The sequence below is a fragment of the Gekko japonicus genome, unplaced genomic scaffold (assembly GCF_001447785.1).
Source record: "Gekko japonicus isolate JY-2015 unplaced genomic scaffold, Gekko_japonicus_V1.1 scaffold4273, whole genome shotgun sequence".
NCBI classification, from domain to species: Eukaryota; Metazoa; Chordata; class Lepidosauria; order Squamata; family Gekkonidae; genus Gekko; species Gekko japonicus.
This window is the reverse complement of record NW_015165372.1, coordinates 2,484-15,664: the sequence shown is the minus strand read 5'-3', so window position 1 is coordinate 15,664 and position 13,181 is coordinate 2,484. Positions and strand designations below refer to the sequence as shown.

At 46.6% G+C, this 13,181-nt stretch overlaps 1 protein-coding gene across 1 annotated transcript in view; it reads left to right on the top strand.

The window, feature by feature from the left end:
- Nucleotides 1-11,789, top strand: part of LOC107109923 — a gene marked incomplete at its 3' end in the record, with an annotated part of 17,273 nt that extends 5,484 nt beyond the window's left edge. The window contains exons 2-4 of the mRNA XM_015410632.1: nt 2,576-2,761; nt 10,740-10,948; nt 11,691-11,789. Of these exons, the coding sequence (XP_015266118.1) occupies nt 2,576-2,761; nt 10,740-10,948; nt 11,691-11,789 (494 nt within the window). The remainder of the gene's footprint in view (nt 1-2,575; nt 2,762-10,739; nt 10,949-11,690) is intronic.
- Nucleotides 11,790-13,181: the final 1,392 nt, after the last annotated feature.

The window sequence follows — 13,181 nt, the reverse complement described above, 5'->3', positions numbered from 1 at the left end:
CCACCGCCGCCTCGAAGCCGGGCGGGGGGGGGGAGGACCGGTATACAAATCACATGTAAATAAATAAATAAATAAACCTCGATCATGTCACCCCTCAGTCGTCGTTTCTCCAAGCTAAAGAGCCCTAAGCGCCTTAACCTTTCCTCATAGGGAAAGTGTTCCAAACCTTTTATCAAAAAACCCTTTTACTGTACTTTTCTGGAAGGAGAAAAATAGCCATCAACAATAACCATTTAAATAGTTTTGTTTAAACTAAAACCATAACATTATATAGCAATTGTATTCCTGTATTTGCTTAAACATCCATGAGGATGCACTCACACAGATCTCAGGATTTCTGCAGTATTCTGCTCAGAGAGCTTCACTTTCATCTGTACTGCCTGACCCTCCCCTCCTCAGCTCAGCTCTTAACATCTCCTCCTTATCCAGACTGGTTCTGCCCCAGACAATCTTCTATTAATTGAACTTCTTGAAACTTAGCACTTAAGAGATAAGGGGTTGATTCTGTAGGCGTAAGATTTGCAGAGGACCAATAGGACTGCGGTCTCTTAATTTTTATTTTATAACGTTTTTAAGAAGAGGCGTGTGATCTCTGCAGACACAAATTCACAGTTTGGAGATCTGTAAGACCAAGCACCCGTGACAATATCTTGATAGAAAAATTGCCCAATAATGTTACAGATTGTTGCTGTTGGACAGAGGAGGAACTTCTTGAAATTTCATAGAACCATAGAATATTAGAGTTGGAAGGGACCTTGCAGGTCATCTGGTCCAACCCCCTGCACTCTGTAGGAGCACAGCCGAAAGATAAGAACATAAGACGCCAATGTTGGATCAGGCCAAAGGCCCATCCAGTCCAACACTCTGTGTCACACAGTGGCCAGAAATACCAGTGCCATCACGAGGTCCACAGTGGGGCCAGGACATAAGAAGCCCTCCCACTGTGGACCCCCCCCAAGCACCAAGAAGACAGAGCATCACTTGCCCCAGAGCCCCTATCTACACCTTGTGGCTAATAGCCACTGATGGACCTCTGCTCCATATGCTTATCTAATTCCCTTTTGAAGCCGTCCATGCTTGTAGCTGCCACCACTTCCTGTGGCAGTGAATTCCATGTGTAATCTCCAGATAGCCCTACAACATACCCGAAAGATGGCCGTCCAGCCTCCGCTTGAAAACGTCCAGCGAAGGAGCACCCACCACCTTCCGAGGCAGTCTGTTCCACTGCTCAACCACTCTTACAGTCAGGAAGTGTCTCCTGATATTTAGCCGGTATCGACTCCCTTGTCATTTCCACCCATTAGATCTAGTCTTGCAATCTGGAGCAAGAGAGAACAGATCTGCTCCATTTTCTACATGACAGCTTAATTTAAGTGCTTAATTTAGCACTTAAGAGGTAAGGGGCTGATTCTGTACACGTAGATTTGCAGAGGACCAATAGGACTGCGGTCTCTTAACTCTGTATGTTTATTTTATAACTTTTTTGCTGTGAAGAAGAGGTGTGTGATCTCTGCAGACACAAATTCACAGTTCTGAGAACTGTAAAACCCAAGTACCTGTGACAATATCTTGATAGAAAAATTTCCCCATCTTACAGGTTATTGCTGTTGGATAGAGGAGGAGTGTATCATGTAGGCTGGATAAAAATGAATGACCGATGTTCCCTCTAAGCTGTGGAGTCTTGTGAGCAGAAATTCTACTTTGTGAGCTACTGGCATTAAAGTTGTGAGCAAGCAATTTGGCTACTGCATAAATTACTTTGCTCTGGAGCCCTCCTTCCTGAGCTAAGACAAAAATGTGTGCGCCGGAGGCTTAAAAACTGTGAGCTGGCTCACACTAACTCAGCTTAGAGGGAACACTGGATGAGGCGGTTGGAGCCCCCTTCCCTGTGAGGAAAGGCTGAAGAGTCTGGGACTTTTTTGTTTAGAAAAGAGACAACGAAAGGGGGGGGGGACATGAGAGAGGTTTATAAGGTGAGGCTTGGGTTACAGAGAGTTGACAAAGAGAACTTTTTCTCGCCCTCCCAAAATACTAGAACTGGAGGGCATCCAATGAAGCTGATGGGCAGGAGGTTGAGGACAGACAAAGGGAAAGACTACTTTACACAGAGAGTGATGAAAATGGAGGATTCTCTGCCAGAGGATGTAGCGATGGCCACGGGAATAAACAACTTTACAAGGGAGTTAGAGAGATTTATGGAGGAGAAGTCAATCAATGGCCACTAGGTATGGTGACTGAGGGGAACCTCCACATTCAGAGGCACTCATCCTCTGAATCCCAGAGCCTGAAGGCAACATCAGGGGAAGGCCTCGGCCTCTGTGCCCTGTTGTTGGCCCTCCAGAGGAACTGGCTAGCCCCTGTGTGAGATGGGATGCTGGACTAGATGGGCCCTCACAGGTCTGATCCAGCAGGGCTCTTCTGATGTTCTTTATCAGGGGAAGGCCTCGGCCTCTGTGCCCTGTTGTTGGCCCTCCAGAGGAACTGGCTGGCCACTGTGTGAGGCAGGATGCTGGACTAGATGGACCACTGGTCTGATCTAGCAGGGCTGTTCTCATGTTCTTGTTTTCATCCTCAGGGCCCAGCTGGATGTGTGCAGCCCCAAAGGGGTGGAGCGGTAACATGGTGCAGCCAGGTAGCAGTGACTGTAGCATGATGGGAGACGATTCTTCCCTCGGCAGAGCCGCTGCCCCCCATCTGCCGGCTGAACTGGCAGGACACGAGGTGATCCAGCACTTCTTGGCCGAGAACAGAGACCTCAAAGGTGAGTGGGACACGAAGCGAAGCCCTGGGTGTGGGAGACGCCAGTGGAGTGCTGAGAATGCACAATTAGAGGAAGGGCCGTGGCTCAGTGGCAGAGCCTCTGCTTGGCATGCAGAAGGTCCCAGGTTCAATCCCCGGCATTTCCAGTTAAAAGGACCAGGCAGGAGGTGATGAGAAAGACCTTGGCCTGAGACCCTGGCTTAGTGGCAGAACCTCCGATTGGCATGCAGATGGTCCCAGGTTCAATCCCCAGCATCTTCAGTTCAAAGGACCAGGCAGGAGATGATGGGAAAGACCTTGACCCGAGACCCTGGCTCAGTGGCAGAGCTATGGCTTGGCATGCAGATAGTCCCAGGTTCAATCCCCGGCATCTCCAGTTAAAAGGACTAGGCAGGAGGTGATGAGAAAGATCTTGACCTGAGACCCTGGCTCAGTGGTAGAGCCTCTGCTTGGCATGCAGATGGTCCCAGGTTCAATCCCCGGCATCTCCAGTTAAAAGGACTAGGCAGGAGGTGATGAGAAAGACCTTGACCTGAGACCCTGGAGAGCAGCTGCCAGTCTGAGCGGACAATACTGACCTTGATGTCCCTGATTCAGTAGAAGGAAGCTTCCTGTGTTTATGTGTGCCCCACCTGTCAGATTAATGCTCTTGGGCCATTTCTGTGCTGAGTCCAGTCATCTGAAGGTTTGGCATCAAGCTGGTCGTCTGTCCATAACTACTTAGGTTTTGGTCCCCTCCTTGCCTCCGTTGAAAGTTCAGGAGGACCTGATAAATCGTGAGGTAAGCCTGTCCAAGGAGAAACTAAGTTATCTCTGAGCCCTAGAGGCAGTAAGAAGGGACAGTCGAAGTGGGATGAATTCCCAGTATGGTTCCCGGGTTTGTTCAAACAGGAAACAACTGGCTTCCTAACAGAACCGTTTTTCTAAAACTGAAAAGTTTGCTAGCCTACTGTAGCGCTTTGTCTTGACGTTTCCAAGGTCCTATCAGTCCAGTCTTGTCCCATCTACGCTTGGCTTCCTTTAAAGCCGTGTAGCTGGTGTGGGAAACAAAATCTACCTTCCCCGGCCCCTCTGGGGAGGAAAATAAAGAAGCAGTCAGTTTGGAGTATCCTTCAGTTGAACTTTATTGACAATAAAGGGAGTCGACTCAGACGAGCTCTGAGAACATTTCAAACTGCTGCATTTTATTCCTTACCTCCGGTCGCAAGCAATGTTCCCTCTAAGCTGTGGAGTCTTGTGAGCAAAAATTCTACTTTGTGAGCTGCTGCCGTTAAAGTTGTGAGCCTGAGATTCGGCCCCTGCATAAATTATTTATTTTATTTATTTATTTAATTCAATTTATACCCCGCCCTCCCCGCATATGCGGGCTCAAGGCGGCTTACAAGAGGCTTACGCCAATATAAAACATATAAAACCATATAAAATCAATTCAGTACAATAACATTATAATAACATTATACTAAACAAAGTGCTCTGGCGTTCTCCTATGATATTCCGCAGATGGTATACAATTTCTCTACTACTCACGGTTGTCTACTACTCAGGGTCATCTGTTCTAGCAGACGCTGATGTTCCCTTCTTCCAGGGCCAGGGACGATGGAACAATGATGATGGTAATGATGGTTGTGGCGGCTCCTACTCGTACGCCTGGCGGAAGAGCTCCGTCTTGCAGGCCCTGCAATTAGTTTTCTCTGGAGTCATCCTTCCTGAGCCGAGACAAAAATGTGTGAGCCGGAGGCTAAAAAACTGTGAGCTAGCTCACACTAACAAAGCTTAGAGGGAACACTGGTCGCAAGTTCCCTCTTCCTTTCCCCGTTGGCTGAGGTAGTCGGTGGTTACAATCTTTCCAACCACCTAGTTCATTTCTGCTCCTTGTCATGGTCCCCCCTCTCAAACGTACATCGTATGTGTATTACAATTAGCTACTTTACTGTGCAGGGTGTGTTAGATAATATTCATAGGTTCATTACCCCTGCGTATTGTCAATGCCCTGTTTAGCTAAGACCATCTTTGCTTACTTGACCACATTCCTTTCCTCTTTATCGTATCCCCGGCTTTGTCGCTGGTTAATTCACTTCTCGCACTCCCTACACAGACTGCAATTCTGTAGTTGTTCAGTAGCTTACAGCTGCTTTAGCTCACTTTAACTACGTCACTTCTCTCACGGGGACGAGCCTATCTAGGACTGCCTTCTGCCATTCAGATCTACCTGTTCACTCAAGTCATCTTCCTGATTGAGTTGCTCCCTCCAACCGAGGCTAGACGGGTGGTGACCCAAGGCAGGGTCTTCTCGGTCATGGTACCAGCACTTTGGAGATTAAAAAAAAATAAAGCCGAGGCCGATGTTGCAAAACCAGGTAAAATATATATTTTATAGGTTAAAATTCCCGAAGAATTCCCTACGCGTTTCGCCAACAGGCTTCGTCAGGGGAATCTGTAATCTATAATATAGAATTGCCCCACTGAGTTTACGTAAATAATGGTATAGTTTATTTATTTATTGTTTATTTATTAGTTCGATTTATACCCGGTCTTCCCTGCCAAGGCGGGCTCAGGGCGGCTTCCATAAAATGCATATATAAATACAGTTAGAAACATCCATAAAACATCCATAGACAGTCAATTATCCATTTTCCTAAAGTGCTGGAAGCAATTAAAGTGCAAGAGCAGAGATTCCTCGCTTAAACTATAAGTCAATTATCCATTTTCCTAAAGTGCTGGAACAACAATTCTACTTTGTGAGCTACTGGCGTTAAAGTTGTGAGCAGGTGATTTGGCTACTGCATAAATCAGTTTGTTCTGGAGCCCTCCTTCCTGAGCGAAGACAATAATGTGTGAGCCGGAGGCTAAAAAACTGTGAGCTGGCTCACACTAACTCAGCTCAGAGGAAGCACTAGGTGATAGTCCCGACGGTATTCTCATATCGGCTCGGTTTGACCGACTGATTTCTGCGGTGAGACAGGCTGAAGGTGGTAAAGCCAGGGTGCTTAGGTGGCTGCTAATTGAAAGCCTGGTGGAAGAGCTCCGTCTTACAGGCCCTGTGGAACTCCTCTGGGAGCTCATTCCACCAGTACAGAGCTGCCACCGAGAAGGCCCTGGCCCTGGTTATCGCCAGCCTGGCATCTTTGGGGCCTGGGAGGGCCAGCCGGTTTTGGGCCCCTGAACGCAGTGCTCTCTGGGGAACGTATGGTTAAAATTATATAAATAAATAACACTTTAGGTGTCACTGTCTGGAGTCTAGCAGTCAGCTTCTGTTAAAAGGGTTAAATTTGTCTCTGGAATCGCATCAGTTTCTGTTTAATTAAAAAAAAATAGAGATTCCGTCAACTAGACACCGGAATATAGTAGAATTCTTCCAGTGGCAAGTTGATACTCATCTCATACTCCTTTTGAAGAATTACTGCAAGGCAAACAGGCTTGTAACATTAATTTAGGTACAGAAAAAAGACTCTGATTTAATTTTGAGCTAAAACCTGTTAGGGGCTGGACAGCTCTATCTTATCTCTCTTCGTTACAGAGAGTTTCTTTTCCTCATGCAATCCCAAGGACAGAATAAGCTCTAGCGATTTCGCATGTGGTCGATATTTTACGACCTGGATTTTGACCTTTAGTAGAATATTTATTGATATAATTTTAACTGTACTATTATTTATAAATAGATTCCTCTGATGAAGCCTATTGGCAATAGGATTTTTTTTTTAAATTTAACTGAGTAATAAAATATATTTTTATCTGACTTTGCACCGTCGGCCTTGGACTTATTTTATATCTCCTGTGACCAACTCTCCCTCTAAGTGGTGGAGTCTTGTGAGCAAAAATTCTGCTTTGTGAGCTACTGGTATTAAAGTTCTGAGCGAGCGATTTGGCTACTGCATAAATTAGTTTGCTCTGGAGCCATCCTTCCTGAGCTAGGACAAAAATGTGTGAGCCGGAGGCTAAAAAACTATGAGCTGGCTCACACTAACTCGGCTTAGAGGGAACACTGCCTGTGACTGGGTTGGGCTTCTTGCTTCTTGTTACCAAAACTTTGGAACTCGCTTCCCAGGGAAGTTCATCGGTCTCCCTCTATCGGCATCTTTTGCCAGCCGGTGATGACTATATTGTTTCATCTGGTGTACCCCCAGCAATAGTTACTGGCCCTCCTTCTGTTGTTGTTTATTTATGTGTTTTTAATTGAATTATCATTTTAAAATGTTCTTTGTATTGGTCAGGCTTTTTTTTAGAGAATCAGTTTGGTGTAGTGGTTAGGAGCGCGGACTCTAATCTGGGAGAACCGGGTTTGAATTCCCCACGCCTCAAAATGCAGCTGCTGGGGTGACCTTGGGTCAGTCACAAGTTCTCTCAGAGCTGTTCTCTCACGAGCAGTGCTCGAAAGAGCTCTCTCATCCCCACCTACCATACAGGGTCTCTGTTGTGGGGAGGGGAAGGGAAAGGGAATTGTAAGACGCTCTGAGACTCCTTTTGGATAGTGAAGGGCGGGGTATAAATCCAGCCTCCTCCTCCTCCTCCTCTTCCTCCTCCCTCTTCCACTTCCTCTTCTACTCCTTCTTACTCTTCTTTTTCCTCCTCCTCCTCCTCCTCCTCCTCCCCACCTTGAAGACCCTGACCGGTAAAATGAGGCATGAAAATGTTTTCAATCAATAAAGAAATCTGATATAATCTGGCAACCCTTTTATGTGCGTCTCGGAACTGTCCTTGGTCCTTAAAATCATGACTAATAGTAACGCGGAGAGAATGGGATGGGTCAGAGTCCCCTGGAGGCACATTTTGCTGCCCTTTCTGTCTGTGTGTGTCTCTCTCTCTGGCACAAGCGACTGGATGTGAAGACGTCCCTTTGGCGGCGAGGCAGGATACCGATAAAAAGCAAAAGTGCCCATAGCGCCTCAAACAGGGCCTGTACCACGTGGGACGCCACAGGGACGACGCCACAGACATTCCGAGGCACCGGGAAAACACGGACTTCTAGTGCAGTCCTGAGAAGAGTTGCCGCTTTCCATGCTCCTTGACTGCAGTGGCCTTCGAACGGTGTGATTGCATTTAGGATTGCACTGTTAGCGAAGGCCATAGGTGGCCCATGTGCAGTTAGTCCACTGAAGTCATCGTTAGGCCAGTCTAAGGCAGAGGTCCCCGACACGGTACCCATGGGCGTGTCAGGTTCCACAGCCAACCACTGAGTACACGCTTCACAGAAAGGTTATACTTTATTGAAGAGCTATAGATGCAGAATAATGTCTAATGGTAAACAATTCTTTTCCAATCCAGACCTGGCAACCCTAAACTTAATACAAACGACAACGGACAATGTGACCTTTTGTTGCAGGTCCCCTCTTGTCCCTTCTAACTCTGTGTCAAGAAACTGATCTCCTCTAAAAGTGTTTTTCTGCCTAAGTGTTAGCTTTTAACATGGAAAGATGGAGTACTCCCTGCGTGACGAAATGGCTGCCAGGCCTTAAAATGGATTCCAGCCTGGTCATTCCTTACGTGTGTGGGGGGGTACTCCATAGGGAACAATGGAGCTGCCGTACCTCCCTGCCTACATTTCCCAGCAGCCTTGAGGGAAAAGAGTGGGAAAAGCTTGACACACACCCCGGGGCGGGGCCAAGGAGATAAAGGTTTTGGATCCTGGGAGGAGGGGGAGTCAGTCTCCACCTAGTCTTCAGCCTGGTCTTCAGCGTGGATGGCAGTTTACAGCAGGTGTACAGAGGGGGCTCCTGTCACCTCAGACTCTGCGGTCAGTCCAGGCCACTATAAATCGTGGTGGAGAGCCCAGAAGGGTAATGGTGAGGAGGGCTGGAGTTTCTCTCCACAACAGGAGGGGGAAACGCAAATCTGGGCCTGAGGCCACAACCCACTACAGGGGTAGAGAGAGGGGTGTGTGGGTAGGGAGAGGGGGATTGCGTTTTTATCCTGTTTATTTTCTGTGTCCCAGTTGTGTTGAAGTGCCTGTGTTTATTTTTTGTGCCCGATATGTCTATAGTTGAATAAATCTTCCTTTTTTTGAGTTTAAAAAGCCTGGTGTGCCTTAACCGCATAGTCTTCCCCACTCTGCATGTTACCAGGGGCAAAGGGAGGCCACGGAACACAAACGGGCCTAAATATGATGGGTTGCCAACTCTCCAGGGGGCACCCAAAGATCGAGGTACCCACTTCCCAAGGTGGGGGATTTAGCCAGAGGGGTCTCACTATCCCTCAAGGAAGGCGATAACTCAATTCAGTGAGTGGTGGCAGCATTTAACGAAGAGAAATAGCCCCACCAGGCAGGGTGGGAAGGGCAAAACAGGGGCTTGCGAGCCACAGGACGGCACCTCAGTCTCCCAGGGCTGAGGGCGGGTCCCCGTTTTGCCACACCCTGTGTCAATGTAAACAATGTATTATTTATAACAAAGGAAGAAGTTATTTTGTGTCTCAGAGAAATGGATTCTCAGAGCAGGAGGCTGCCGTCCTCTTGCAAAGTGAAGGGGGACCTGGGGGCAGGGAGATATATGTGGGACTGTTTGTGTCAGTCCATAAACACAGGGTTGCCACTTTAGGGAAAGTCAGGGAAACGGAAATTGGTCAGGGAAATTGGTCTGAAGTATATTCAAGCGGTGGATTTTTGACCTCTGCTGCAAGAGCACTATCTGTTCTTGTGGCAACTGGAATAGAGACGTGGCAGAATGCAAGTAGAACTCAGTGATGCCCTTTCCCGACCACTTTATTTTATTTTATTTTTATAATTTGATTTTATTGAGAGAAATATCAGCACAAAATACAGAACAACATATAAAATAAAATAAAAACCTGTGAAACTGTAAAATATAGCGAGATCAGAACGGTTAAATCATTGTGCAGTTCGAAGAGTACATTTCGTACTGTGGCATCTTAACTGTTCCATATAACACATAAAGTCTACCTAGGTCCATAGTTTCTTTCAAAACAATTTCTTCAGGGTATGCAAATTATCTAAGAATCTAGTATACAGACATTAAACAGTAATGGCAAGGCCGCGCATTATATCCAATGCATATTTGTATGAAATTATAAGTTGATACAGTCAGTCATATTTTGATCTAGTAGGAAAAACCCTATATAAAATGTATAGCCATTTTTGAAATTGTGTCCATAGGGGAGGAATCAATTCCTCTGTGGTCAAGTATTCAAGGATAGGGTCCCATTTTGTCATATATGTGGTGCCGATCGGTTTTCGTGAGGCATTGTTTATTTTGTTAGTTACAGTCCATGAGGAACTGGTCCCATAACTTGCGGCACCACACTTCCCAACCATTTTAGATAGACCGTTTATATAATTTTTAGTGTACCTTTAAAACAATAACAAAAATGTGATGTCATTTGTTAGCATTCAGAGTTTACTTGAATTGAAACTTGAATCTTGGTGTAATTTTTGGTGCAGTTGCAAAAACAGATGTCGCTGCAGTTAATGTTGGAAGAAGCTGATGTTAAATCTCTGATAAATATTTTTGCAGTTGAGACTTGTGTAGTTGTAGAGTGGAAGTTAAATCTCTGACAAATATTTTTGCAGTTGAGACTTGTGTAGTTGTCGAGTGGAACCTTACCTTGCATTAATGCAATACGACCAGTGTCCCCTCTAAGCTGACTTTTGTGTGAGCCAGCTCACAGTTTTTTTAGCCTCCGGCTCACACATTCTTGCCTTAGCTCAGAAAGGAGGGCTCCGGAGCAAACTAATTGATGCAGCAACCAAATCGCTTCACTCACAACTTTAATACCAGTAGCTCACGAAGTAGAATTTTTGCTCAGAAGACTCCACAGCTTAGAAGGAGCACTGACCTATTCATTTTTTAACTTGGGGTTATATTTGAATGGTGGTCAGGGAAATCGACAAATGTTGGTCAGGGAAAATGAAGAATAAAATTTTAGTGGCAACCCTGAAACAGGTGAAACGTTAAGGGCTCCAGCTCCCATGGAGACCCAGGCGCATTAATTGTCAAAAAAAACCCAAAACCCATTTGTTCTCTTGGTAGAAGCCATCCGGCAGAGTAACCACATGCTACGGGAACGCTACCGGGAGTTCCTGCAGTTCCACACTTCCCACAAGGAAGAGAAGGATTTCCTCATGCGCAAGTTCCAGGAGGCGCGGATCGTCGTGGAAAGCTTGCAGTTGGAACGGGCAGAGCTGAGAAGGCGGCTGGAGGAGGCCATCCGGGAACTGGAGCCGCTGAAGAGCCAACGGGTGAGTGGGCCGGGGTGTGTGTGTCTTTCTGTCCTTCAGCTCTCCTCTCCCTGGCTCCCCCTGTCGGTTTTGATAACCTCTCCCCCTGAACTCAGGAGGAATGTGTTGGAATCAAGAATGTGGGGCTGTTGTTGTTCAGTCGCACAGTCGAGTCCGACTCTTCGCGACCCCATCATGCCAGGCCCTCCTGTCTTCCGTCGTGCTCCGGAGTTTGCTCAACTTCATGTTCGTTGCCTCGATAACACTGTCCATCTCATCCTTTGCCGCCTCCTTCTTCTTTGACCTTCAGTCTTTCCCAACATCAGGGTCTTCTTCTCCAGTGAGTGCTCCCTTCTCATTTGGTGGCCAAAGTATTTGAGCTTCAGCGTCAGTCTCTGGCCTTCCAGAGAACAGTCAGGGTTGATTTCTTTTAGGGTTGACTGATTCGATCTCCTTGCAGTCCAGGGGACTCTCAAGAGTCTTCTCCAGCACCATAATTAAAACAGATCTATTCTTCGGCGCTCAGCCTTATAGTCCAACTTTCGCAGCCATACAGTACAACTTTGACCATACGGACTTTTGTTGGCAGGGCGATGTCTCTATTTTTATTACGCCATCAAGGTTTGCCATCGCTTTCCTCCCAAGGAGCAGGCGTCTTTTGATTTCATGGCTGCAGTCGCCATCTGCAGTGATCTTGGGGCTACTAGATCCGTGGGGCTACTAGAGAGTAATTTGCTTGTACCGTTTTGTTTTCTGTCCACAGGCGACTTTTCGGCCATCTTCTCCAGAGAAAGGGACCTCTGGAGCACAAGAAGAGCCAGACACTGTGACCCTTACTCAAGAGGAGGCCATACTTGCCATGGTAAGGCTTCGGGTCTCCATCTAGATGGATAAAAAAATTGTGAGTCTGTGACGTAGGCCTGGAGGAACAGGTCAGAAAGCTCTTTTAAAGTGAAATTAGTCCTCCCCAATAAGGAGGACGTCACAGAGCCGTTGAAATGTGGGTGCGGTTGCTATCCGGATTCGTCGTCGTGTTTGGATTCTCTGCTCTGGTTCAGACGCTGTGTTTTCAAACACTGTTTGGAAACCTGCTTCAAAAACTCATTTGGTTATTTCATATAGAATGATGGCAGCCAGTTTGGTGTAGTGGTTAGGGGTTAGTTTCAGTTAGATGTGGACAGTTGATGTTCAGTGGGTAGTTAGACAAGCAGTTCTGTGTGGAAGCAGTTAGAAACTGACAGCGGAGGTAGTTCAGGGAGAGTGAGAAACAGAAGGAAAGCTGAGTGTATAGGAAAAAGTAAATGAAAGTTTAATTGAAGACAAGTTATGGGAAGGGCTGTATGTCCTGATGGACTGGAGAGAAACAGTGAACATATATGACCTTGAGTTAAACAAGTGTTACAAAGTTACCACAAGATTCCACAGCTTAGAGGGAGCAGTAGTTCTCTCAGCGCTGTTCTCTCATAAGCAGTTCTCGAGAGAGCTCTCTCAACCAGTGTTCCCTCTAAGCTGAGTTAGTGTGAGCTGGCTCACAGTTTTTTAGCCTCCAGCTCACAGCTTTTTGACTCTGCTCAGGAAGGAGGGCTCCAGAGCAAACTGATTTGTGTAGCAGCCAAATTGCTCGCTCACAGCTTCAATGCCGGTAGCTCACAGAGTAGAATTTTTGCTCACAGTACTCCACGGCTTAGAGGGAGCATTGCTCTCAACCCCACCTACCTCCCAGGGTGTCTGTTGTGGGGAGGGGAAGGAGGTTGTAAGCTACTCTTCCTTCGGGTCCTGAAAGGTGAGATATAAATCCAGTCTCCTCTTCTTCTTCATGATTGTGGTCTAATTCAGTGTTTCCCCAGTCTGTGGGGTAGAACCCAAAAGTGGGTCAGCGGAACCTCTGGAAGTGAGTTGTGGGGGGGCCCAGCACTCCCTTATGGCTGCCCCTGACTTTCCATTACTCTCTTTAGTATAATTTTGGGAACCTAGATCTGGCCTTGGAAACGGTATCTTCCATGTCATGCATTAGCTGGCATTTTTTCTTCACTGCATATACACATTGGTCAAGTACAATGTGTCCTGACGGTCAGTAGGGTGAGCGTCTTAGAATCTTGGGGGGGGGGATTGGAGGCATGGAGAAGGAGGGGGTGGTCAAAGCCTGGGATGTATGGCATGAACAAATATATAACCTACATGTTTTTAATGGGAAAATATGCAAATTTGCTTTTTATTTACATTAAGAACATAAGAGATGCCAATGCTGGATCAG